The sequence below is a fragment of the Cherax quadricarinatus genome, chromosome 6 (genome assembly GCF_038502225.1).
Source record: "Cherax quadricarinatus isolate ZL_2023a chromosome 6, ASM3850222v1, whole genome shotgun sequence".
In the NCBI taxonomy this organism is placed as follows: domain Eukaryota; kingdom Metazoa; phylum Arthropoda; class Malacostraca; order Decapoda; family Parastacidae; genus Cherax; species Cherax quadricarinatus.
The window spans coordinates 21,147,038-21,174,786 of record NC_091297.1 but is presented as its reverse complement, the minus strand read 5'-3'; the positions used below and the strand labels follow the sequence as shown (position 1 = coordinate 21,174,786).

At 39.6% G+C, this 27,749-nt stretch overlaps 1 protein-coding gene across 6 annotated transcripts in view; it reads left to right on the top strand.

The window, feature by feature from the left end:
• The window catches only part of Ero1L (endoplasmic reticulum oxidoreductin-1-like protein), a 302,659-nt gene that overhangs the window by 197,045 nt on the left and 77,865 nt on the right, over positions 1 to 27,749 (top strand). For 5 of the 6 annotated variants that reach the window (XM_070080927.1, XM_070080934.1, XM_070080939.1 and 2 more), the window contains 2 exons: positions 4,107 to 4,199; positions 12,151 to 12,288. In XM_070080927.1, coding sequence (XP_069937028.1) covers positions 4,107 to 4,199; positions 12,151 to 12,288 — 231 coding nt within the window. The remainder of the gene's footprint in view (positions 1 to 4,106; positions 4,200 to 12,150; positions 12,289 to 27,749) is intronic. The other variant, XM_070080922.1, reaches the window with a different exon arrangement.

Sequence of the window (27,749 nt, the reverse complement as noted above, 5' to 3'; positions counted from 1 at the left end):
ACACAAACAGGTCTTCACAGAGCTAAATACACGTCACCGCTGGCTAAGTACACCTCACCACTAATAAGCTCTGATAACTCTATCCACTCATTTGCAAGTCCCAAATGAGTGGATAGAGTTATCAGAGCTTATTTCTTAGATAGCATTGAGGACTGGGTTGGGAAAATGTTTCGTTAGTGGGATGAATTGTAAAGGACCTGCCGAGCATGGGCCAACAGGCCTGCTGGAGTGATCCTCCTTTCTTATGTTCTTATGTTCATCAACCACTATCACAACTGCTTCCACTCTACCACCACCATCTTTGTATTTTTCTACAAACTTTTTCATAAATTATGTGTTTCTCACATTCTTTACCAAAGGGCTGGCACTAGAAGCTTTCTTTGGTGGTAGTGATGGTGGTAGAAGGTAGTAGTGATGGTGGTAGAAGGTAGTAGTGATGGTGGTAGAAGGTAGTAGTGATGGTGGTAGAAGGTAGTAGTGATGGTGGTAGAAGGTAGTAGTGATGGTGGTAACAGTTGTAATAGTGGTAGAAAGTTGTAGTGATGGTGGTAGAGGGTTCCTTCTTTAGTGATTCAGCGATTCTACCAACTCCTCCAATGTTGTTGGAGTTATATAGGGCTGCAAAAACCACCGCCGCCTCACCACCATTATGGACGGCTTACACTCAGTGGCCCTTATATACCCAACAACAACATAACACAACAACTTTCGTGACATAAGTAATGACTTTATAATATATATCAATGATCTTGATGAGGATGTTACTAGTGATATGAGCAAATTCGCCGATGACACAAAGATAGGTAGGATAATTGATTCAAACGTAGATGTTAGGGAACTTCAGGAGGATTTAAACAAACTGTATTCTTGGTCAGAAAAGTGGCAGATGCAGTTCAATGTAGATAAATGCAAGGTTCTGAAGCTTGGGAGTGTCCATAACCCTAGCACTTATAAGTTAAATGATGTAGAACTTAGCCACACAGATTGCGAAAAGGACTTGGGGGTTATGGTGAGCAGCAACCTTAAACCAAGACAGCAATGCCTAAGCGTACGTAATAAGGCAAATAGATTACTGGGATTTATATCAAGAAGTGTAAGCAACAGAAGTCCAGAGGTCATACTGCAGCTTTATACATGTACAGTGACAAAGTCTTGGGCCATTTTAGGGAAGTGTTAAAGAGACGCCAGAAACAGCTCTCCACAGTTACTTTGCAAGACAGGACTAGAGTGACTCTCAAGGTGGTCCTAGTGGCATTAAGAAACAGAGAAGAGAAGCAACCCCAGAGAAATAATTGGTACCTGAGGTGTTGCTGGAAGGGGATTCCCTTTCCAAACTGTAAACAATCCAATCTCTCTCCTCCTCCAGTCTCCCATACACTAAGAAGAATCTCCAATAAAGGTAAGTGTTATGCTGTTAATGTTTCAGTCATCATTTCCCATTGTATTGTTTATGTACTACATGTATATTTCATGTAAAAAAAAATTTTGTTTTAATACTTCTGGGTGTCAGGAACGGATTAATTGTATTTACATTATTTCTTATGGGGAAAATTGATTCGCAAATCGTAAATTTCGTTTATAGTAGCTCCTCCAGGAACGGATTAATTACGAAAAACGAGGGACCACTGTATATACAGTGGAACCTCAAAAATCGAACTTAATCCGTTCCAGGAGCTAGTTCTAAATTCGGAAAGTCTGAAATTCGAAGCAATATTTCCCATAAGAAATAATGGAAATACAATTAATCTGTTCCAGAAACCCAAAAATATTCACACAAAAAATACATTTTATAGAGATTAATTACAGTTTTACATACAACAATTACTATAGTTTTTAATTATGTATAGTAATACATATAAAATAACATTTTTACTTAACTTTATTGAAGATTGGTGATGGCATCTGGAAGATAGGGAGGAAGAGAGAGGGAGTTGGGGTTAGTGTTTGGAAGGAGAATCCTCCTCCATGAGGACTTCAGGTAAAGCCCTCTCTGGGGTTACTTCCCTTCTCTGTCTTTTAATGCCACTAGAACCAGCTTGAGAGTCACTGGACCCCTGTCTTGCAAAATAACTGTCCACAGTCCTCTGTCTCTGGCGCCTCTTTAACATTTCCCTAAAATGGGACATGGTTCTGTCACTGAACTTGTTGCAAAGATGGCTTGTTTCAACTTGCTCAGGGTTGTACTTCTGCACAAACATTTGGACATCATTCCACTTGGCACAAATCTCCTTAATCTTTGAAGAAGGCACCTCATCCACTCCCTATATTAACACCTTTCGCAACATCAGCTTCCTTGATTTGTTTTTTCTTTGACAGGATAGAACCGATGGTCGACTTGTTTTTCCCATACATCCTGGCAAGCTCAACAAGTCTCGCACCACTCTCATACTTCTGTATTATTTCCTTCTTCACATCTATGGTGTTTCTCACTTTCTTTACCACAGGGGTACCACTAGCAAGTTTCTTTGGGCCCATGGAAGCTTATTTCACAGTCCCACAAGCACTAAACACAACGAAATAATCGTAAAATGCGTGAATGAGAGCGCAGATTAGTGTTCACTCAAGCATAAACAAAGCTAGACTGCTCACGGCGCCTGTGCAGGGACGCGGACAGAGCAGGCGGCAGACAGGTCCCGTACCCGGCGGTCCGAAAATAGGGGCATGTTTGATAATAGGGACACAGTTTGTCTGAAAAAATGGTCCTATTTTCGAAATATTCGATATGTGATACGTTCGATTTTTGAGGTTCCACTGTATCAGGTTTCTATGTTATTTATATTGTTTATTATGTCATATTAGATGAAGTGAGATAGATAAATAAGCCTTAGAGTTGATATTAGCGAAATTATTGAAGTACAGAATTCCACTGGAATGGATTAATTGCATTTCAGTTAATTTAAATGAGGAAAATTGATTCTGCAAATGAGCAAATCCAGTTGCGGGCAAGGTCATGGAACGGATTAAACTCGCAAGTAGAGGTTCCACTGTATATGGAAGAGGGTAAGGTACCTAGGGATTGGCAGAGAGCATGCATAGTTTCCTTATATAAAGGCAAAGGGGACAAAAGAGAGTGTAAAAATTATAAAAAAGGAAATTAAAAGTGAATGTAGGAAAGAGTAAGGTGACGAGGATAACCACAAAAATTTAGGTAATGGAAGATTGGATATCAGATTGGAGGGGAAGAGTATGGAAGAGGTGAATGTATTGAGATATTTGGGAGTGGACGTGTCAGCAGATGGGTCTATGAAAGATGAGGTGAATCGTAGAATTGATGAGGGGAAAATGGTGAGCGGTGCACTGACGAGTCTGTGGAGACAAAGAACTTTATCCATGAAAGCAAAGAGGAGAATGTATGAGAGTATAGTTATACCAACACTTGTATGGGTGTGAGGCATGAGGGGTGAATGTTGTAAAAAGAAGGATGGAGGCAGTGGAGATGTCATGTCTGAGGGCGATGTGTGGTGTGAATATAATGCAGAGAATCCGTAGTTTGGAGAGTAGGAGGAGGTGTGGGATTACCAAAACTATTATCCAGAGGGCTGAGGAGGGGTTATTGAAATGGTTTGGACATGTAGAGAGGTTGGAACGAAATAGAATGACTCCGAGTGTGTGTAAATCCGTAGTGGAGGGAAGGTGGGGTAGGGGTCGGCCTAGGAAAGGTTGGAGGGAGGGGGCAAAGGAGGTTTTGTGTGTGTGGGGCTTGGACTTTCAGCAAGTCTGTGTGAGCGTGTTAGATAGGAGCAAATGGAGACAAATGGTGTTTAGGACTTGACGTGCTGTTTGTGTGTAATCAAGGTAACGTTTATGAAGGGATTCAGGGAAACTGGTAGGCCGGACTTGATTCCTGGAGGAGGGGTGTTAGTGTTGCAGTTTTATAACTATAGTGTAAGCATTCCTCTGGCAAGACAGCAATGGAGTGAATGATTTTCTTTTTCGGGCCACCCTGCCTTGGTAGGAAATGGTCAGTGTGTTAAGATAATAAAAAAAATTTTGGACTCAGGTGAACTGTTGTAGATGCACTGTATATGCCACAAATAATGCCATTGTAGATTTCTTTTGTTCCCTAGTTTCTTTAAAATAATACATGATAGTTTATTTGTTTTCAGAATTATGTTTAGAAAAGCGGGCATTCTATCGAGCCATCTCTGGCCTCCACAGCAGCATCAACGTTCACCTGGCGGCTCATTATCTACTCTCAGGTAATTTATTTTCAACTTAATTACGTATGTTATTAATTTTACTTTTTATATACAGTAATTTGTAAACCCAGCATTTATAAGTGCTGTAAAGCGGGGCCCTCCTTTATTCACCACTCGCTTTACGCTAGGGACAAAAATACAGTGGACCCCCACATAACGATCACCTCCGAATGCGACCAATTATGTAAGTGTATTTATGTAAGTGCGTTTGTACGTGTATGTTTGGGGGTCTGAAATGGACTAATCTACTTCACAATACAGTGGACCCCCGCATACCGATTTTAATCCGTGCAAGAGGGCTCATTGGTATGCGAATGAATTTTCCCCATAAGAAATAATGGAAATCAAATTAATCCGTGCAAGACACCCAAAAGTATGAAAAAAAAATTTTTACCACGTGAAATATACATTTTCCTACACACAAAGAGAAGGATACATGCACAATAGTAGAGTAGTACATGCACAGTATATATTGTGCATGTACTAGTCTACTAAATGAAGAATAAATGACACTTACCTTTATTGAAGATGCAGCAATGACTGATGAGACACTGTGTCCTGGGAGTGCCTTTTCCTCCTGAGTACTGTAAGTCCTGTTTGGTATTTTCTTCCAGAACATGCCTTATCACACTGTGTATGTCACTACGATTCTTAAATCTCTCAAACCAACCTTTGCTGGCTTTAAATTCACCAATATGAGCACTAGTTCCAGGCATTTTTCCCTGTTCACCTGGGTGTTAGTCGACTGGTGTGGGTTGCATCCTGGGAGACGAGATTAAGGACCCCAATGGAAATAAGTTAGACAGTCTTCGATGACACTGACTTTTTTGGGTTATCCTGGGTGGCAAATCCTCTGGGGTTAATTGTTTCTTGGTATATTCTCAATAAGCCACACCAACAACAGTGCTACAGCAGCAGCAGCAGCAGACGATGCTACAGCAGCAGCAGACGATGCTACAGCAGCAGCAGCAGCTGACAGTGCAGCAGCAGCAGCTGTACCACCAATAGTAGCGATGGTTGATTGGGGTTTATTATACAACTTGGCCAGCTCGGAGACACGCACTCCACTTTCATACTTATCACTGATCTTTTTCTTCATCTCTATAGTAATTCTCACCCTTATTGCTGTAGGGTTGGCACTAGAAGCTTTCTTGGGGCCCATGGTCACTTATTTTCCAGATAAAATCACCAAAAACACTGTAATAATATGAAATGTTACGATTGTATGCTTGGATGCTACCGCGGAGGCTGGCTGGTAAACAATGCCACCGGCGGAACATGTGAGGCTGGCTAAGGCGCACATTGGACGCGTCTCGGACGAACAGCGGTGAGCGGGTTTTTAAGCGGTATGCGAGGCAAAATTTTTGCAATTAAAGCAAGAGGTATGCGGATTAATCGTTATGTGATGCCAACGGTATGCGGGGGTCCACTGTATTCCTTATGGGAACAAATTCGGTCAGTACTGGCACCTGAACATACTTCTGGAGTGAAAAAATATCGTTAACCGGGGGTCCACTGTATTTTAAATGTTCTTTACTCATACAAATTTTACAGCAATTTTTGCTTCACAGCAGTAACCCAGAATCTAACATGCTGTATAAGTGGAGACCCTCCTGTATTTCAGCTACCCAACAAATGATCAGAAATCGATAATTTGGTCAATTTTCACAAAATTAAAAAAATGCCAATTTCAAAAAGGGTCCAGATAAACGCTGTAGACATTCCAGGTACTAAAACAGTATTTCCTCTGTTCATTAGTCCCTAGGCCTCTCCTATGTTACATCTGTTTTCCACTTTGAATTTCTATTCACACCCAAAAAAATAGAAGATTTACTGTTATGCAGGCTACTGCATTATTGTAATATTTGTATGAGTAATGTCAGCTCATTCTTGAATGTGCGAAAATATTTGATTTTTGTCAGTATTCCAGTATTGACAAAAATCAAATATTTCCGCTATTTTGAACTCAATTTGAAGTTACCTCCACTCATGAAATCAATCAGAAATCATCTTGCTTTCAGTAATATCTCTCCCATTCTGTTAAATGGTACCAAGAAACTGAGAATAAAATCATAAAAATCATCCAAAAATACACCACAGTCACTATTTCAAACCATTCACATGGTCAGCTTTTTCCCATCATGTACAGTACTGCGTGAGGCAAGATTATTTTTTTTATATAGTTCACACTCACTGCATAGACCCATTCTCTCATATGTAGGCTTACCAGCCCTCTCATGCTAAATTTGAAGCCTCTAGACTTTACGCGTAATATTACAGCACAGACCCTGAGCTCAAGTGTGATACTCGGGCATGGACCTAAAAAGAGTCAACCTCCAGGGTCACACACTTTTACTGGATACCATGACTTGTTTTAGAGGCCATTGTTAATAATACAAAATGATAGTTTGTGAGGAAGCACACAGACATTAACAAACTGACACAGGCTGAGTCACTGGCCTTACTTCCTCCATGTAATGAAAATGAACAAGTTCAAGATGAAGCCAGGACTGGAGAAGCTTGCAATTAATTGGACAGGGCCCAATTTATCGATGGTACGGCCAGACCAGACAGCTGTGGGATGTAGCAGATTTGGTCTTCTGCATTGCTATTTTTATCAGATACCCTATTAAGCAGACTTGTTGAGCTTTTGTCCAGTCAGAGTTTTTTTTTGTCCATATTATCAAGCTTTTACTGCACCTATCTGTCCTCTACACTTGTCAAGCCATTCACAAATTTATAAAAATTTGTTTTATGTACCTAAATTAAAATGTTATCCTGTAACAGCACAGGTCCGCCATCACAAATCCGGCAATCAGTTATTCGGTTCCTTCAGTTATTTGGCACTAATTTTGGCTAGCATAATTTCAAATTTCCAGGGTCGCCACACCAACCTGCTGCTACTGCTTGGTGGCACTGCTTGCTGCATAAGTCATTCCAATTTCTTTTTCTCCATTTATTGTTATAACCTGGTTACTTTTAGCCCTGGCCATGGTTCCAATGAATAAAAGAAATGCTTGTAAAGTACCTACACAGTACATTGTCCATTAAAGATAAGGTGGCTTTGAAGCCACTGTCAGTTGCCATGACCTCAGTCTCATGATGCAGGAGAATATGCTTTATTATTATGCAAATATCAACACTACAGCTTATTTGCCTGTCACAATTGATCTAATATGACATAATAAACAATATAAATAGCATAAAAACGTGTTAAGTACAGGTCCTCCATCACAAATCCGGCGTCTTTGGGACCTGTAGTGTGCCGGATTACTGAGTTTGCCGGATTACAGAGTGGTTAGGTTAGAATACACTTAATAAAATTAACCAACTTGACTTCCACAAAGTTCATTGAACATCGGCAAAAATCGAACATTTCTGCTACTTTGAGCTCAATTTCAAGGTACTTTTCGTCATGAAAGCAATCAAAATCATGTCTGTTTCTGTAATATATCTTCCATTCTATCAAATGAGTCCAAAAAAATGAGAATACAACCATAAAAACCATACAAAAATATACTGCAAAGAGGCAGCTAATGGCTGAGAAGTGGACTCCCTTATTTATCGTCCGTCTTTTTTATTTTTGTTGTACGTTAAGAAGCATCTTTCCCTCATACATTGCCCAAGTTTCAATGGGATAGCCCAACAAACCGAGAAAAAAAAAAATTTACCAAAACTCATATATGGCAAGCCCAAGCCAGGTACTGGAAATAAGTCACTTTGACTTTTTTTGGGTTACCCTAGGTTCTCTATACATACACTGCTATGTATGATAATCTATGTAACTGTATTTGTGTATACCTGAATAAACTTATTTACTTCTAGTCTGTCAAATGAGTACAAGAAACCGCCCATTGACTTATTTCAGCTACCCAATAAAGTGGTCAGAAATTGGCAATTTGGCCGATTTCACACAAATTTCAACAGATGCCAGTTTCAAAATAGGGTCCAGAATAACCAATGCAGACATTCCTGGCACTAAAATAACATTTTCTCTGTTAATTAGTCACGGCTACAAGCCCCTCTTATATTACTCTTGCTTAGCATTTGTAATTTTTATTCACAAAAAAAAAAAAAAATAGAAGATTTACTGTTATGCAGACTGCTGCATTATTGTAATAATTGTATAAATAATGTCAACTCATTCTTGGCTCTGTATTGGAATTTGGACTGGCAGGCAGACAGGTATTGGACGGTGACGTCATTTGTTTACTCTTGAGCTTCGCTAAAGAATAGAACATTTTCGCTACTGTGAGCGCAGTTTCAAGGTACTTTTCATCATGAAAGCAATCAAAATCGTAATTATTTCTGTAATATATCTTTCATTCTATCAAATGAGACCGAAAAAATGAGAATATAACCATAAAAACCATGCAAAAATATACCGGTACGCGGCCGCTAATGGCTGAGAAGTGAACTCCGCTATTTATGGTCTGATTTCTTTCATTTTTGGTGTACGTTAAGAAGTACAGTGGACCCCCGCATACCGTTGGCATCACATAACGTTTAATCCGCATACCGCTCGCTTTTATCACAAAAATTTTGCCTTGCATACCGCTCAAAAACCCGATCACCGCTGTTCGTCCGAGACGCTTCCAATGTGCGCCCTTAGCCAGCCTCACATGTGCCGCCGGTGGCATTGTTTACCAGCCAGCCTCCGCGGTAACATCCAAACATACAATCGGAACATTTCGTATTATTACAGTGTTTTTGGTGATTTTATCTGCAAAATAAGTGACCATGGGCCCCAAGAAAGCTTCTAGTGCCAACCCTACAGCAATAAGGGTGAGAATTACTATAGAGGTGAAGAAAAAGATCATTGATAAGTATGAAAGTGGAGTGCGTGTCTCCGAACTGGCCAGGTTGTATAATAAACCCCAATCAACCATCGCTACTATTGGTGGTACAGCTGCTGCTGCTGCTGTACCACCGTCAGCTGCTGCTGCTGCTGCACTGTCAGCTGCTGCTGCTGCTGTAGCACCATCAGCTGCTGCTGCTGCTGCTGCTGTACCACTGTCAGCTGCTGCTGCTGCTGTAGTACCGTCTGCTGCTGCTGTAGCATCGTCTGCTGCTGCTGTAGCACTGTCAGCTGCTGCTGCTGTTGTACCACCGTCAGCTGCTGCTGCTGTAGTACCGTCTGCTGCTGCTGTAGCATCGTCTGCTGCTGCTGTATCACTGTCAGCTGCTGCTGCTGCTGCTGTAGCACCGTTGTTGGTGTGGCTTATTGAGAATACCAAGAAACAATTAACCCCAGAGGATTTGCCACCCAGGATAACCCAAAAAAGTCAGTGTCATCGAAGACTGTCTAACTTATTTCCATTGGGGTCCTTAATCTTGTCTCCCAGGATGCAACCCACACCAGTCGACTAACACCCAGGTGAACAGGGAAAAATGCCTGGAACTAGTGAACTAGTGAACCTGGAACTTGGTGAATTTAAAGCCAGCAAAGGTTGGTTTGAGAGATTTAAGAATCGTAGTGGCATACACAGTGTGATAAGGCCTGTTCTGGAAGAAAATGCCAAACAGGACCTACAGTACTCAGGAGGAAAAGGCACTCCCAGGACACAGTGTCTCATCAGTCATTGCTGCATCTTCAATAAAGGTAAGTGTCATTTATTCTTCATTTAGTAGAGTAGTACATGCACAATATATATTGTGCATGTACTACTCTACTATTGTGCATGTATCCTTCTCTTTGTGTGTAGGAAAATGTATATTTCATGTGGTAAAAAAATTTTTTCATACTTTTGGGTGTCTTGCACGGATTAATTTGAATTCCATTATTTCTTATGGGGAAAATTCATTCGCATACTGATCATTTCGCATAACAATGAGCCCTCTTGCACGGATTTAAATCGCTATCTGGAGAGAGTTCCGGGGGTCAACGCCCCCGCGGCCCGGTCTGTGACCAGGCCTCCTTAGGTCAGTGTCCCAGGATGCGACCCACACCAGTCGACTAACACCCAGGTACCCATTTTACTGATGGGGAACATAGACAACAGGTGGAAAGAAACACGTCCAATGTTTCTACTCTGGCTGGGAATCAAACCCAGGCCCTCACCGTGTGAAGCGAGAGCGTTAACCACCAGGCCAGGAATGATCTATGCGGGGGTCCACTGTATCTTTCCATCAATTTTGAGTCCTACTTTAGGCCAGTTACATTGTTCCATTAGCTATTTCACTAGTATGCTTTCCATTTAACCATAACAACTACCTAATCAAGTGACCAGAAATTGGTAATTTGTCCAATTCTAAACAAAATTTAAAAATGCTGATTTCAAAATAGGGTCCAAAATAAACAATGTAGACATTCTTACCGCTAAAACAACATTTCCTCTGTTCATTAGTTACATCCCTAGGCTTCTCTTATATTATACTTGCTTTCCATTTAAATTTTTATTCACACAAAAATATAAGAGTTATTGTTATGCAGGCTACTGCATTATTGTAATAATTATATAAGTAATGTCAGTGCATTCGTGAACGTATATTAGATGAGTGACTTTATTAGTATTCTCTGAAATATTGACAAAAATCAAATATTTTTGCTACTTTGAGTTTAATTTCAAGCTACTTCCAGTCCTGAAACCAATCAAAATCTCTATTTCTGTAACATATCTTTCATGCTATCAAATGAAACTAAGAAACTGAGAATAAAACCATAAAAAGCATCCCAAAATACACATCAAAGTCAATATTTTAAACCATACACATAGTCATAGTTTTGTTTTTCCCATCATGCACTGCATGAGGCAGGATTTTTTTTTTTATATGGTGTACACTCACTGCATAGCTCCATTCTGTCATATCTAGGCCAAAATTTACTGCTCACAGCTTACCTGAGAGAGCTGAGCTTATGCCATAGTTCTACGGCACGAACTCTGAGCTCAAAGACGTAGTACTACGGCATGGACCACAAAAGGGTTATTGTAATGATATACAAGATGATGATGATAAAAATTAAGTACTAATTTAACCAACTAAACTGGAAAGGAAAATACAGGAAGAGCATAAGATACATTCTTCTCTGAAATAAGTGGCTCAGGAGTAACTGTAAAGTTATAGCACTGTGATTCTTGTGTTATGGTTAAAGATAAAGATAGATTTTATTTCTTAGCAAAGGTTACAATGTGCAATTACAATTACTACAATATCGCTTGTTCTGCTATCACTACTGCTGTTCCTCAAACAAAGTTTTTGTCAGTCACAGGCAGGAAGGGAAATTATGGGGAGGCTTTGGGGGCTAAAGGAAATTATGGGGAGGTTTTGGGGGCTAAAGGAAATTATGGGGAGGTTTTGGGGGCTGAAGGGAATTATGGGGAGGCTTTGGGGGCTAAAGGAAATTATGGGGAGGCTTTGGGGGCAAAAGGAAATTATGGGGAGGCTTTGGGGGCTAAAGGAAATTATGGGGAGGTTTTGGGGGCTGAAGGGAATTATGGGGAGGCTTTGGGGGCTGAAGGGAATTATGGGGAGACTTTGGCATTGCCACTGCAAGTTGATAATGATAAGTGTAAATTAAATAACATTATAAGTAGAATATGTTTATCTCTGAGTAACCAAACAGTTCTAGTTCATTGTAAATAAAACTAAAACAAAATATCAGGGATGTTTAATTTTTTGTAAAAATAGAGAATGATATTGTTGAGAATATGGTATATGATGTGGCATGATTTTACAAATTTGTGTGTGTGGGATTTTGAACCTAGCCCAAACTATTCTTGTAATTTCATTCCCTTCATGGGAGGTTCCTTGATATCATTGAGGGCTCTTGATTCAAGAAATTGGACTTGCCTTTCCGTGTATCAAACCTGAATGTCTCCCATTCTCCCAAGCACTGTATATAATAATAATAGTAATTTCATCAATTCGCAATAAGGTATAGTATTTAAAATTTATTATTTAATCATTAATTATTATAGTATTAGTACAATATGTTAATCATTGTAAACAGATAAGAATGGATTTGCTGAATCCAAGGATGGTGTGTGGGGCCACAATGTAGAGGAGTTCCAACGCAGATTTGACCCAGAGCTGACAGGAGGAGAAGGTCCTCTTCGTCTCAAAAACCTCTATTTTGTGTATTTGCTTGGTGAGTAACAATTTTAACACTGTTAAACATTGCTTAACTCTAAACTAAAGATTTATAAATTACATTTTTTTCTGATTTTGTTCTCTAGGTTTTTTTTTTTTTTCTCCTTCAGAGTATTTAAGATTGCTCTCAGTTTAACACTTTCATTGTTGTGACCCCTAAAATTAAAAGTACCATCAGTGTCACAATTAACAATAAAAAGAAACTTTCTAAAATAGCAGAGAATCTATTTCTAAATGACACAAAAAATGCAAATTTTATTGTAAAACTTTTTGAATTACTGAGGCGTGAAGTTGGAGGTTGGGAGCACTTTGCACAGCTGCGATTTCACCCACTTTGAGTCTCTCAAAATAATCCAATTCCTTTTTTTTTCAATTGCTGTATACTATAGTAATTCGAGCATCTGAATAATTGCATCATTCATGCAATTTTTTCTGCCTAAACTCAAACTGGCAGGTGTTTAGTATGTTATGGGATAGGAGGTAGGAGTAGATTTGTTTATGTATTATTTTTTCGAAGATTTTAAAGAGCAAAGGCAAGTTAGATATTGGTCAGTAATTATTTAGTTCTGTAGGATTACCTTCTTTGAGGATCAGTGTGACCCTTGCTGTCTTGAGTATGGATGGGAATGTTGAAAATTCAACAGATTTGTTAAATGGTGTTGCAATAATGGGGGATAACACATGAGCTGCTTTTTTTTATACATGATTGGTGGCAAGTTATTTAGGTTTGCTGTCTTGTTTTTTAATGATTTAATTATTACTTGGCCCTATATATAGAGTATGTGGGCAATTACCAGTGAGGTAGTCTTGTGACTCAGTATTTCCTTTTGGGATTTTGTTTGCTAGTTTTGATCCTATAGTAGAAAAGAAAACATTAAGTTTGTCGGCAGTGTCTATAGGCTGTATGTGTGGTTCGTCTGGTTTCACTAAGTTAATCTCTCTGCTTCTAGACAGTTTTGTATAGTCCAAAATTTCAGAGAGAGGTTTTCCAGGTCTTTTTCATATCACCTTTTATTTCATTAAATCTATTTACACAATGCATTTATTTGGACTTCCGTACAGTAGGGCCCCATTTACATGGCAGGTTAAGTTCCAGGCTACTGCTGGAAAGCAGAATGCCATTTTTTTCCACTTATGAATGCATATAAATACTAGATAATAAGTTTAAATATAGTATTAAGTTAGCAATACAACTAGGCATTAAAAGCAATAAAAAAGTAAAATACACATATAGTACACTCATTGCTTACCTTAAAATATTTGTAGTCTTAATGTAGGGTCAGATGAGTAGTATTTATTGTAAGAAGTCAGGTGTGGTAGGTATGCCAGCCAGGCCAGGCCACCCCAGGCCACCCCACCCACACGTAATATACTACAACATTTAAAGCATCCCAGAGCGATAAAATGCATATACAGTTCACTTGTTACTTACCTTAAAATATTTATATTCTTAATGTAGGGTGAGAGGTGAGTAAACAAAATAAAAAGAATAAACGAGAGAGAGAGAGAGAGAGAGAGAGAGAGAGGATGAGTAAATGAGAGAGGACAGAGTGCAGGGTATGTAAACAAACAGACGAACACGTCTGGTTTTGGTTCATACGCGTTTGTATTATACCATAATACAAATACTTTACATTGTGTATAAGCTGTCTCCATATTGGTACAGTGAAATAAATAAAGAGCAACACTCCCATTCTCATGTAACACCATTTTTAGAAGAATGCCTAGGCATAATAGAGGCTCTCTTTCCACTGCTACCCATTATTGTAAATCCATATACATAATCTCAATGTACTACTTGCAAAGAAATAAATAAATTTGAATTTGAATTTAAAATGATGCTCTGAGTGAAGGCACATGAAAGGAATAATTTTCTACAGTTACCCCCAGTAATACTATTGTGTACACATTTTCCTTGGTGTTGAACTATAGAAAACGTTATTCTTTCCGACAGGACGACTGGAAAAACGTCTCATATTTATGTTATATTATTCTACTGTGGGGTGTATTTATCATGTTTATATGTTACGTAGTGTGTTTATTATATAATTTTGAAAAAATATCATAGATGGATTAATGAAAATGTGTATATTAACGTAATATACGACATTTAATGTGCCTCAAAGTGATGATTATTATCATTATTAATATGGCGTCCTTGAGACATAAGACACTCTTACTGATTTTAATGTGTACCTGCATGCCAGCACAGTGTGTAAGTTTACCTGGGTATAGGTACACATAAGTATAATTATCAGAGTACGTACAGCCTTTCCTCACTTAGCGATGTATTCACTTACCAATGACTTGGACTTACGACGGGCTCTCTGATCAGTATGCATACCTAAATACAGTATGGCCCCACTTATATGGCAGGTTAGGTTCCAGGCTACCACCATAAAGCGGAAATTGCCGTAAAGTGGAACACCCTTTTTTTTTTCCTTATAAATGCATACAAATACTAGATAACAAGTTTACACTAACATATACGTATTAAGTTAGCAATAGAACTAAGCATCAGAAAACAATAAAAAAGTAAAATACACACAGTGCACTCATTACTTACCTTAAAATATTTATAGTCTTAATCTAGGGTGAGATGAGTAGTATTTATCGTAAGAAATCAAGTGTGGTATGTATGGTAGTCAGCCGGGCTACCATACCAGTCCACCCCACCCACACATAATATTCTATTACATTTAAGCATCCCAGAGCGATAAAATGCATATACAGTTTACTCATTACTTCCCTTAAAATATTTGTAGTCTTAATCTAGGGTGAGATGAGTAGTATTTATTGTAAGAAATCAAGTGTGGTAGGTATGGTAATCAGCCGGGCTACCATGCCAGGCCATTCCACCCACACATTCTATGATACTTAAGCATCCCAGAGTGATAAAATGCATATACAGTTCACTCATTACTTACCTTAAAATATTTGTAGTCTTAATGTAGGGTCAGGAGTGAGTAAACGAAATAAAACGAATGAGAGAGAGAGAGAGAGAGAGAGAGTGAGTACATGAGGGAGAACAGGCGCAGAGTTATGTAAACAAACCAGGCGAATGTAAGTTTTGTAAACAAAGTGTACACATCTGGTTTGTGTACAAGTTACATTGTGTACAAGTTCTCTTTACATTGATACAGTAGAATAAATAAAGAAGAACACTTCCATTCTCATGTAACACCAATTTTAGAAGAACTGACGCTCTGGGTGAAGGCAATGGAAATAAGTCACTGTCTGACTTTTTTGGGTTATCCTAGGTGCTCTACACATATGATAATCTATGTAACTGTATAAACTTACTTACTTACATACATACGAAAGGAATAATTTTCTACAGTTACCCCCAGTAACACATTTTCTCTTATGTTAGACTAGAGAAAATGTTATTCTTGCTGTCACTTGTACAAGTTATCTGGCCACCACATCTCGTATATCTTTATTTATTCTACTGTGGGGTGTATTTATCATCTTTATATGTTATGCATCATGTTTATTATATAATTTTGAAAAAATATCATGGATGGATTAATGAAAATGTGTATATTAATGTAATATACGACATTTTATGAGACTCGGTGATTATTATCATCATCATTTCTAATATGGCGTCATTTGTGCAAGTCGTCTGCTACCACATCTCATATTTATGTTTATTTATTCTACTGTGGGGTGTATTTATCATCTTTATATGTTATGCACCGTGTTTATTATATAATTTTGAAAAAATATCATAGATGGATTAACGAAGCATACATGTGAACAGTATTTAGATAAAGCTAATGAGAGCATAGGCAATGGGGTCGAAGAGGTATGGGGTAGGTTTAAAAATGTAGTGTTAGAGTGTTCAGCAGAAGTTTGTGGTTAGAGGAAAGTGGGTGCAGGAGGGAAGAGGAGCGATTGGTGGAATGATGATGTAAAGAGAGTAGTAAGGGAGAAAAAGTTAGCATATGAGAAGTTTTTACATAGTAGAAGTGATGCAAGGAGGGAAGAGTATACGGAGAGAAAGAGAGAGGTTAAGAGAGTGGTGAAGCAATGTAAAAAGAGAGCAAATGAGAGAGTGGGTGAGATGTTATCAACAAATTTTGTTGAAAATAAGAAAAAGTTTTGGAGTGAGATTAACAAGTTGAGGAAGCCTAAAGAACAAATGGATTTGTCAGTTAAAAATAGGAGAGGAGAGTTATTAAATGAAGAGTTAGAGGTATTGGGAAGATGGAGGAAATATTTTGAGGAATTGTTAAATGTTGATGAAGTTAGGGAAGCTGTGATTTCGTGTATAGGGCAAGGAGGAATAACATTCTTGTAGGAGTGAGGAAGAGCCAGTTGTGAGTGTGGGGAAAGTTCGTGAGGCAGTAGGTAAAATGAAAGGGGGTAAGGCAGCCAGGATTGATGGGATAAAGATAGAAATGTTAAAAGCAGGTGGGGATACAGTTTTGGAGTGGTTGGTGCAATTATTTAATAAATGTATGGAAGAGGATAAGGTACCTAGGGATTGGCAGAGAGCATGCATAGTTCCTTTGTATAAAGGCAAAGGGGACAAAAGAGAGTGCAAAAATTATAGGGGGATAAGTCTGTTGAGTATACCTGGTAAAGTGTATGGTAGAGTTATTATTGAAAGAATTAAGAGTAAGACGGAAAATAGGATAGCAGATGAACAAGGAGGCTTTAGGAAAGGTAGGGGGTGTGTGGACCAGGTGTTTACAGTGAAACATATAAGTGAACAGTATTTAGATAAGGCTAAAGAGGTCTTTGTGGCATTTATGGATTTGGAAAAGGCGTATGACAGGGTGGATAGGGGGGCAATGTGGCAGATGTTGCAGGTGTATGGTGTAGGAGGTAGGTTACTGAAAGTAGTGAAGAGTTTTTACGAGGATAATGAGGCTCAAGTTAGAGCATGTAGGAAAGAGGGAAATTATTTCTCAGTAAAAGTAGGCCTTAGACAAGGATGTGTGATGTCACCGTGGTTGTTTAATATATTTATAGATGGGGTTGTAAGAGAAGTAAATGCGAGGGTCTTGGCAAGAGGCGTGGAGTTAAAAGATAAAGAATCACACATAAAGTGGGAGTTGTCACAGTTGCTCTTTGCTGATGACACTGTGCTCTTGGGAGATTCTGAAGAGAAGTTGCAGAGATTGGTGGATGAATTTGGTAGGGTATGCAAAAGAAGAAAATTAAAAGTGAATACAGGAAAGAGTAAGGTTATGAGGAAAACAAAAAGATTAGGTGATGAAAGATTGGATATCAGATTGGAGGGAGAGAGTATGGAGGAGGTGAATGTATTCAGATATTTGGGAGTGGACGTGTCAGCGGATGGGTCTACGAAAGATGAGGTGAATCATAGAATTGATGAGGGGAAAAAGGTGAGTGGTGCACTTAGGAGTCTGTGGAGACAAAGAACTTTGTCCTTGGAGGCAAAGAGGGGAATGTATGAGGGTATAGTTTTAACAACGCTCTTATATGGGTGTGAAGCATGGGTGGTGAATGTTGCAGCGAGGAGAAAGCTGGAAGCAGTGGAGATGTCATGTCTGAGGGCAATGTGTGGTGTGAATATAATGCAGAGAATTCGTAGTTTGGAAGTTAGGAGGAGGTGCGGGATTACCAAAACTGGTGACGTGTACTTAGCTCAGTGGTGACGTGTACTTAGCTCAGTGGTGACGTGTACTTAGCTCAGTGGTGACGTGTACTTAGCTCAGTGGTGACGTGTACTTAGCTCAGTGGTGACGTGTACTTAGCTCAGTGGTGACATGTACTTAGCTCTGTGAAGACCTGTTTTTGTGCTCTTGAGTGGTGACCTGTACTTAACTCTGTGAAGAAGTGTCTTGTTTGCTCCTGTGGACTTAACCAAGATGCCCTCCATCGAGCAACTTTACCAGCAACTTAAGGAAGAATTGAAGGCAGCGAAGATGGAGATACGGCGATTGACCGAGGAAAACAAGAGGATTCGTAGTAGTCCTCCTGTTTCGAGTCCTCAGGTCAAGAAGGGATCGTGGTCAGTGGCTGGACAGCAGGGGACGACGAAGTTGACGATCAAGAAGACGAATGGAAAGCCAGAAACGATGAAGAAGAAAGAGACTGCTGTGGAAACTCCCGTGGAAACCTCCAACGCATTCTCGGTGCTACCCGACGAATGTGAGTCTACTACTGGGATCGTCACGACGAACGACAACAAGGAAGGTAAGAATATTGTTGTTGTTGTTGGGGATAGCCAGGTTAGATACATGGATAGGGCATTCTGCTTGAAGGACAGGAGTAGGAGACAAAGGGTATGCTTTCCTGGGGCTGGGATGGAGGACATTGTTAGCCGGCTTGACAACATCATGAACGGTAATGGGATCAATCCTATTATTTGCCTCAGTGCTGGAGGCAATGATGTAGGCAAGCGTAGAAGTGAGGATTTAGTTAGAAAGTTCAGGACAGCTATAGACATGATTAGGAAGAAGGGGGGGCGCCCTGTTATATGTGGCATTTTGCCAAGAAGAGGTGTTGGTAATGAATGGTTGTCCAGAGCAATTGGTATTAATTGTTGGCTGGATAAACACTGTAAGAATAATGCAGTACCATTCATTGACAACTGGGACAACTTCTATGGCCGAAATGACATGTATGCCAGGGATGGGGTTCACTTATCCAGGGCAGGTGTGGGTTTTCTTGCTAACTCAGTTGAGGGGGTTGTTAGGACTTTAAACTAGGATTAGTTAGAGGTATGGGTTTAGAAATGATTAATAATGAGTATGGATATATTGACTTATGCTCTGATATTAAGAATCTTAATAGTAACTGTCATGGAGTAACTCTGGGTAATGATAATTTCAGAAATTGTGTAAAAACAAAGATGAATAGGAAAAATGTGCAGAAGAAAAAACATATGATGGTATTTTATGCTAACAGTCGAAGTGCAAGAAATAAAATTAATGAACTACGTTTGGTAGCATGTGCTGGGAACTTTGATATCATTGCATTAACTGAAACGTGGTATGATTTAAAGAGTCGGGATATGACTGCTGAGTGTAATATTCAGGGATTTAAGTTATTCAATGTGGATAGATGTAATGGGAAGGGGGGAGGAGTTGCATTGTATGTTCGAGAAAATATTAATTGTTGCATAAAAAAAGGTATAAAAATAGATGGAGCAGTAACAGAGTCTGTTTGGGTAGAGTTCGTGGAGGGTCAAGAAAAACTAATTCTAGGTGTAATATACCGACCTCCAGGCTTGGATCACGATAGAGGGAGACTTCTTTGGGACGAAATTGTTAGGGCTTCTGTACACAGTAACGTAGTCATAGTAGGGGACTTTAACTTTAGCCAAATTGACTGGAATTCTTTGACAGGTAATCTAGAGTCCAGTGACTTCATGGAAACAGTTCAGGACTGTTTTCTGAAACAGAGTGTAACTGAACCTACCAGGGGTAATAATTTGCTAGACCTAGTCTTGTCAAATAAGGAAACACTCGTGAATAATCTGGAGATCACTGAAGAGCTTGGCGCAAGTGATCACAAATCCATCACCTTTAGCATTAATTGGGAATGCAAGAATAATGATAATACAGTAAAAATCCCCGATTTTCGTTCTGCCGATTATAATGGACTTAGGGAACATCTGTCTAATCTTGATTGGGGTTATCTAGCTAATGATTTTATTGACGATAATCATACTTATGAATATGAAGGGATCTGCTTTTATGATTGTTTTCTTAATAATGTACACAGTGCCCAGAGTATATACATTCCCCAGAGAGAAATTAGGTCTAATAATAACGATCCCAAATGGGTTAACAGGAGGTTAAAGCATCTATTAGGGGAGAAAAGGGGAATTTATAGGCGCATCAGAAGAGGAGAGGTTAACCTTACTGACCAATATGTTCAGCTTAAAAGAGAAGTAAAAAAGGCGATTAGAAAGGCTAAACGTGACTATGAAATTAGAGTCGCTAATGAATCAAAGACTAATCCAAAGGGGTTCTTTCAAGTGTATAGGACGAAGGTGAAGGAAAAAGTAGGACCTCTGAAATCTGGGAATGGACAGCTGACAGATAATGAACTGGAAATGTGTTCCTTATTTAATGACTATTTTTTGTCAGTTTTTACACAGGAAGATGTAAATGAGATTCCAATAATTAACAATTATTTAGTTCCTGATGAATTTAAGTTAACTAATATTACTGTCACGAGGGACATGGTTATTAAACAGATAGACAAACTGAAACAAAATAAGTCCCCGGGACCCGATGAGTTGTTTTCAAGGGTACTTAAGGAATGCAAGATGGAGCTTAGTCAGCCATTAACGAGTGTATTCAATGCGTCCATCCTTACCAGTGTTGTGCCAGAGATGTGGAAGATGGCTAATGTGGTTCCTATATTCAAATCAGGGGATAAGTCCACTCCTTCAAATTACCGTCCAATAAGCCTGACATCTATAGTGGGCAAGTTATTAGAATCAATTATAGCTGACATTATCAGAAGTCACCTTGAAGAGCATAACTTGATAAATGAATCTCAGCATGGATTCACGAGAGGTCGTTCCTGCCTGACAAACTTACTGACGTTCTTCAATAGAACATTTGAGGCAGTTGACAGTGATAAGGAATATGATATTGTTTATTTGGATTTTAGTAAAGCCTTCGACAGAGTACCTCACAAGAGACTCTTAAGAAAAGTGGCAGCTCATGGTATAGGAGGTAAAGTTCTAGCATGGATTGAGGCATGGCTTACCAATAGAAAGCAGAGAGTTACCATTAATGGAGTGAAATCTGATTGGGGATTAGTCACTAGTGGCATTCCACAAGGATCAGTTTTAGGCCCTCTCTTGTTCATAATTTACATTAATGACCTTGATGAAGGGATTACTAGTGACATGAGTAAGTTTGCTGATGATACAAAGATAGGCCGTATAATTCACTCTGAGGAGGATATCAATGAACTCCAGGACGATTTGAACAAATTAATGTCTTGGTCTGAGAAATGGCAGATGAAGTTTAATGTGGATAAGTGTAAGGTACTTGCCCTTGGTAATGAAAATAACCCTCGAAGCTATAATCTAGGTGAAGTAGAGCTTGGTCATACAGAATGTGAAAAAGACTTGGGAGTCATGGTAAGCAGAAATCTAAAGCCAAGACAGCAGTGCCTCAGTGTGCGCAACAAGGCCAACAGATTACTTGGATTTATCTCAAGAAGTATAAGTAACAGAAGTCCAAAAGTTATTTTACAGCTCTATACATCACTAGTGAGGCCTCATTTGGATTATGCTGCTCAGTTTTGGTCCCCTTACTACAGGATGGACATAGACTCATTAGAGAACATACAGAGAAGAATGACTAAAATGATTTACTGTGTAAGGAACCTCCTGTATGAAGATAGACTTAAAGATTTAAATCTCCACTCTCTGGAGAGGCGTAGAATGAGGGGAGATATCATTGAAGTGTATAAGTGGATGACGGGCGTAAACAATAAAGTACTGAGGGTGTCGAACCAGGTAAGAACCAGGAATAATGGATTTAAGTTGGATAAATTTAGATTTAGAAAGGACATAGGTAAGTACTGGTTTTCTAACAGAGTTGTAGATGCGTGGAACAGTCTTCCCAGTGGGGTGATAGAGGCTAGGACCTTGGGTAGCTTTAAGAAGAGACTGGACAAATATATGAGTGGGAGGGGCTGGGTTTGATTGGTGTTGGGGGGTGCGGGAGTTGTTTCTTGAGTAGCTTTAGGTAGATGTCGTTTTGATAAGGACCTGCCTCGTATGGGCCAGTAGGCCTTCTGCAGTGTTCCTATGTTCTTATGTTGTCCAGAGGGCTGAGGAAGGGTTGTTGAGGTGGTTCGTTCGGACATGTAGAGAGAATGGAGCGAAACAGAATGACTTCAAGATTGTATCAGTCTGTAGTGGAAGGAAGGCGGGGTAGGGGTCGGCCTAGGAAAGGTTGGAGGGAGTAAAGGAGGTTTTGTGTGCGAGGGGCTTGGACTTCCAGCAGGCATGCGTGAGCGTATTTGATAGGAGTGAATGGAGACAAATGGTTATTAATACTTGACGTGCTGTTGGACTGTGAGCAAAGTAACATTTATGAAGGGGTTCAGGGAAACCGGCAGGCCGGACTTGAGTCCTGGAGATGGGAAGTACAGTGCCTGCACTCTGAAGGAGGGGTGTTAATGTTGCAGTTTAACCCTTTCAGGGTCCGTCCCGTAGATCTACGGCTTTACGTTCAGGGTCCAAACCATAGATCTACGTCATGAGCTCAGCTCACTCTGATAAACTGTGAGTGGTAAATTTGGGCCTAGATATGAGAGAATACATCTATGTGGTATGTGTGCACCACATAAAACAAATCCTGCAGCATACTGTGTATAATGAGAGAAAAAAAACTGAGACCGTGATTTTCGATTAAAACAGCGACTTTGCAGTGATTTTCGTATTTTTTTTATAGTTGTATTTGTGATTTCTTGGTCTCATTTGATAGAATGGAAGACATATCACAAAAATAGAGATAATTTTGATTGGTGTTAGCACTGGAAATGGCTTGAAACTGAGCTCAAAGTGGCGGAAATGTTAAATTTTTGCCGATGTTCAAGAGTAAACAAACGACCTCACACGTCTTATACACGCCAGCTGGTGGGTCTAATATACATTCACAAATGTGGTGATGATATTTATACAATTATTACAATATTGCATAACCGTAAATCTTCTATTTTTTGGTGTGAATAAAAATTCATTATGTGAATAAAAATTCAAAATGGAATTTATTTGTAAAGCCTCAAAACATAACTAATGAACAGAGGAAATGTTAGTTTAGTGCCAGGAATACCTACATTGTTTATTCTGGACCCTATTTTGAAATTGGAATATTTTGAACTTTGTGTTAAATTGGCCAAATTACCAATTTCCGGTCACTTTATTTTGTAGTTGAAATGGTTGACTTGGCGATTTCTTGTGCTCAATCGATAGAATAGAAGTAATACTAGTGAAATAGCTAAGAATTTGGTCGACTGGAATAATGTAATTGGCCTAAAATGGGAGTCAAATTCGGCAAAATCGCCGATTCGTAAATATCGCTGACACATCAAAATTCACGAGAGCATAATTTCGTCAATTTTCCATCAAATTTCGTACTTTTTGTTTTATTACCTTCACAAAAAGATTCTCTACCATTTCATAAGAAAAAATAATTTTTTTTTTTTTTTTGAAAATTCTTGGACACTGGGGCACCACTTCAGATTTTGGCCTTGGACCCTGAAAGGGTTAAAAACTGTAGTGTAAAGCACCCTTCTGGCAAGACAGTGATGGAGTGAATGATGATGAAAGTTTTTCTTTTTCGGGCCACCCTGCCTTGGTGGGAATCGGCCAGTGTGATAATAAATAAAAAAAATAAGTTTTTATTGCATTTATGGATTTAGAAAAGGCATATGATAGAGTGGATAGAGGAGCAATGTGGCAGATGTTGCAAGTATATGGAATAGGTGGTAAGTTACTAAATGCTGTTAAGAGTTTTTATGAGGATAGTGAGGCTCAGGTTAGGGTGTGTAGAAGAGAGGGAGAATACTTCCCGGTAAAAGTAGGTCTTAGACAGGGATGTGTAATGTCACCATGGTTGTTTAATATATTTATAGTTGGGGTTGTAAAAGAAGTAAATGCTAGGGTGTTCGGGAGAGGGGTGGGATTAAATTATGGGGAATCAAATTCAAAATTGGAATTGACACAGTTACTTTTTGCTGATGATACTGTGCTTATGGAAGATTCTAAAGAATCATTGCAAAGGTTAGTGGGTGAGTTTGGGAATGTGTGTAAAGGTAGAAAGTTGAAAGTGAACATAGAAAAGAGTAAGGTGATGAGGGTATCAAATGATTTAGATAAAGAAAAATTGGATATCAAATTGGGGAGGAGGAGTATGGAAGAAGTGAATGTTTTCAGATACTTGGGAGTTGACGTGTCGGCGGATGGATTTATGAAGGATGAGGTTAATCATAGAATTGATGAGGGAAAAAAGGTGAGTGGTGCGTTGAGGTATATGTGGAGTCAAAAAATGCTATCTATGGAGGCAAAGAAGGGATTGTATGAAAGTATAGTGGTACCAACACTCTTATATGGATGTGAAGCTTGGGTGGTAAATGCAGCAGCGAGGAGACGGTTGGAGGCAGTGGAGATGTCCTGTCTAAGGGCAATGTGTGGTGTAAATATTATGCAGAAAATTAGGAGTGTGGAAATTAGGAGAAGGTGTGGAGTTAATAAAAGCATTAGTCAGAGGGCAGAAGAGGGGTTGTTGAGGTGGTTTGGTCATTTAGAGAGAATGGATCAAAGTAGAATGACATGGAAAGCACATAAATCTATAGGGGAAGGAAGGAGGGGTAGGGGTCGTCCTCGAAAGGGTTGGAGAGAGGGGGTAAAGGAGGTTTTGTGGGCGAGGGGCTTGGACTTCCAGCAAGCGTGCGTGAGTGTGTTAGATAGGAGTGAATGGAGACGAATGATACTTGGGACCTGACGATCTGTTGGAGTGTGAGCAGGGTAATATTTAGTGAAGGGATTCAGGGAAACCGGTTATTTTCATATAGTCGGACTTGAGTCCTGGAAATGGGAAGTACAATGCCTGCACTTTAAAGGAGGGGTTTGGAATATTGGCAGTTTGGAGGGATATGTTGTGTATCTTTATACGTATATGCTTCTAAACTGTTGTATTCTGAGCACCTCTGCAAAAACTGTGATAATGTGTGAGTGTGGTGAAAGTGTTGAATGATGAAAGTATTTTCTTTTTGGGGATTTTCTTTCTTTTTTGGGTCACCCTGCCTCGGTGGGAGACGGCCGACTTGTTGAAAAAAAAAAATGTATATTAACGTAATATACGACATTTAATGAGACTCGATGATTATTATCATTACTAATATGACGTCTCGAGACATAAGGCACTGTTACTGATTTTAATGTGTACCTGCATGCCAGCACAGTATGTAAGTTTATTTAGGTAGAGGTATACATAAGTACAGTGGACCCCCGCATAACGATATTAATCTGTTCCTGAGAGCTCATTGTTATGCGAAATTATCGTTATGCGAATGAATTTTCCCCATAAGAAATAATGGAAATCAAATTAATCCATGCAAGACACTCCAAAGTATGAAAAAAAAAATTTTACCACATGAAATATTAATTTTAATACACACAAACTGAAAAAGGCATGCACAGTTACATGACACTTACCTTTATTGAAGATCTGGTGATGATTGATGGGATGGGAGGAGGAGAGAGTCTTAGTGTTTAGAAGAGGAATCCCCTTCCATTAAGACTTGAGGTGTCAAGTCCTTTTCTGGGGTTACTTCCTTTCTTCTTTTAATGCCACTAGGACCAGCTTCAGAGTCACTGGACTTCTGTCGCACAACATATCTGTCCATAGTGGCCTGTACCTCTCGTTCCTTTGTGACTTCCCTAAAGTGTTTCACAACAATGTCAGTGTAATAGTCACCAGCACGGCTTGCAATAGCTGTGTTAGGGTGATTGTCATCAAAAAAGGTTTGCACTTTAAGCCACATTCCACACATTTCCTTAATCTTTGAAGTAGGCAACTTCTTCAATTTCTCTCTCCCCTCCTCCGAACCAGTTTCCTCAGGTCTGGCCTCTTGCTGTTGAAGTTGATCTAGCAGCTCATCAGTGGTTAGTTCTTCATTGTCCTCCTCCACCAACTCTTCCACATCATCCCCACTAACCTCCAACCCCAAGAACTTTCCCAATGCCACAATGGATTCCTCAACTTGCATACTCCTCTCAGGGTTAGCCTGAAACCCTTCAAAATCCCTTTGGTCTACACATTCTGGCCACAGTTTCTTCCAAGCAGAGTTCAAGGTCCTCTTAGTCACTCCCTCCCAAGCCTTACCTATAAGGTTTACACAATTGAGGATATTAAAGTGATCTCTCCAAAACTCTCTAAGAGTCGATTGAGTTTCTGAGGTCACTACAAAGCACCTTTCAAACAGCTTTTGTGTGCAGTTTTTTGAAGTTTGCAATAACCTGCTGGTCCATGGGCTGCAGGAGAGGAGTGGTATTAGGAGGCAAAAACTTCACCTTAATGAAGCTCATGTCCCCATAAAGTCGCTCTGCCACGTCTGTAGGATGACCAGGGGCATTGTCTAGCACCAGGAGGCACTTAAGGTCTAATTTCTTTTCAGTTAGGTAATGTTTCACATTGGGGGCAAATGCATGGTGTAACCAGTCATAGAAAAAGTCCCTAGTGACCCATGCCTTACTGTTTGCCCTCCACAGCACACATAAATTAGCCTTGAGGATATTCTTTTGGCTGAACGCTCTGGGAGTTTCTGAGTGATACACTAATAAAGGCTTCACTTTGCAATCACCACTAGCATTTCAACACATCAACAGAGTAAGCCTGTCTTTCATAGGCTTATGTCCTGGGAGTGCCTTTTCCTCCTGAGTAATGTAGGTCCTGCTTTGCATTTTCTTCCAAAACAGGCCTGTTTCATCACAATTAAACACTTGTTCAGGTTTCAGTCCTTCACTGTCTTTGTACTCCTTGAATTCCTGCACATAATTTTTCAGCTGCTTTGTGGTCCGAACTGGCAGCCTCACCATGCCTTATCACACTATGTATGCCACTACGCTTCTTAAATCTCTCAAACCAACCTTTGCTGGCCTTAAATTCACTCGCATCATCATTAGTTGCAGGCATTTTTTTAATTAAATCCTGATGCAACTTCCTAGCCTTTTCACTTACGATCACTTGAGAGATGCTATCTCCTGCTATCTGTTTTTCATTTATCCATACCAATAAGAGTCTCTCAACATCTTCCATCACTTGCGATCTCTGTTTCGAAAACACAGTTGAACCTTTGGCAAGAACAGCTTCCTTGATTGCCGTTTTGTTGCCCACAATAGTAGCGATGGTTGATTGGGGTTTATTATACAACCTGGCCAGCTCGGAGACACGAACTCCACTTTCATACTTAGCAATGATCTCTTTCTTCATCTCTATAGTAATTCTCACCCTTATTGCTGTAGGGTTGGCACTAGAAGCTTTCTTGGGGCCCATGGTCACTTATTTTGCAGATAAAAACACTGCAATAATACGAAATGTTCCGATTGTATGCTTGGATGTTACCGCGGAGGCTGGCTGGTAAACAATGCCACCGGCGGAACATGTGAGGCTGGCTCAGGCCGCACATTAGACGCGTCTCAGACGAACAGTGTTGAGCGGGTTTTTTAGCGGTATGCGAGGCAAAATCTTAGCGATAAAATGTATCGGTATGCGGATTTAACGTTATGTAATGCCAACAGTATGCGGGGGTCCACTGTATAATTATCAGAGTATATATAATATATGAAATAACTTTTAAAAACACTTGAAATTTTGTTGTTTCCAGACATAATAGAGAGACTTAGTGCTTGGATCTCACAGAGAATGTAAACAAACTGGGTGGGGCGTGGGGAGCCGTATAGCGAGTTTTGGTCATAATTTGAAATGACCGTATTAACGG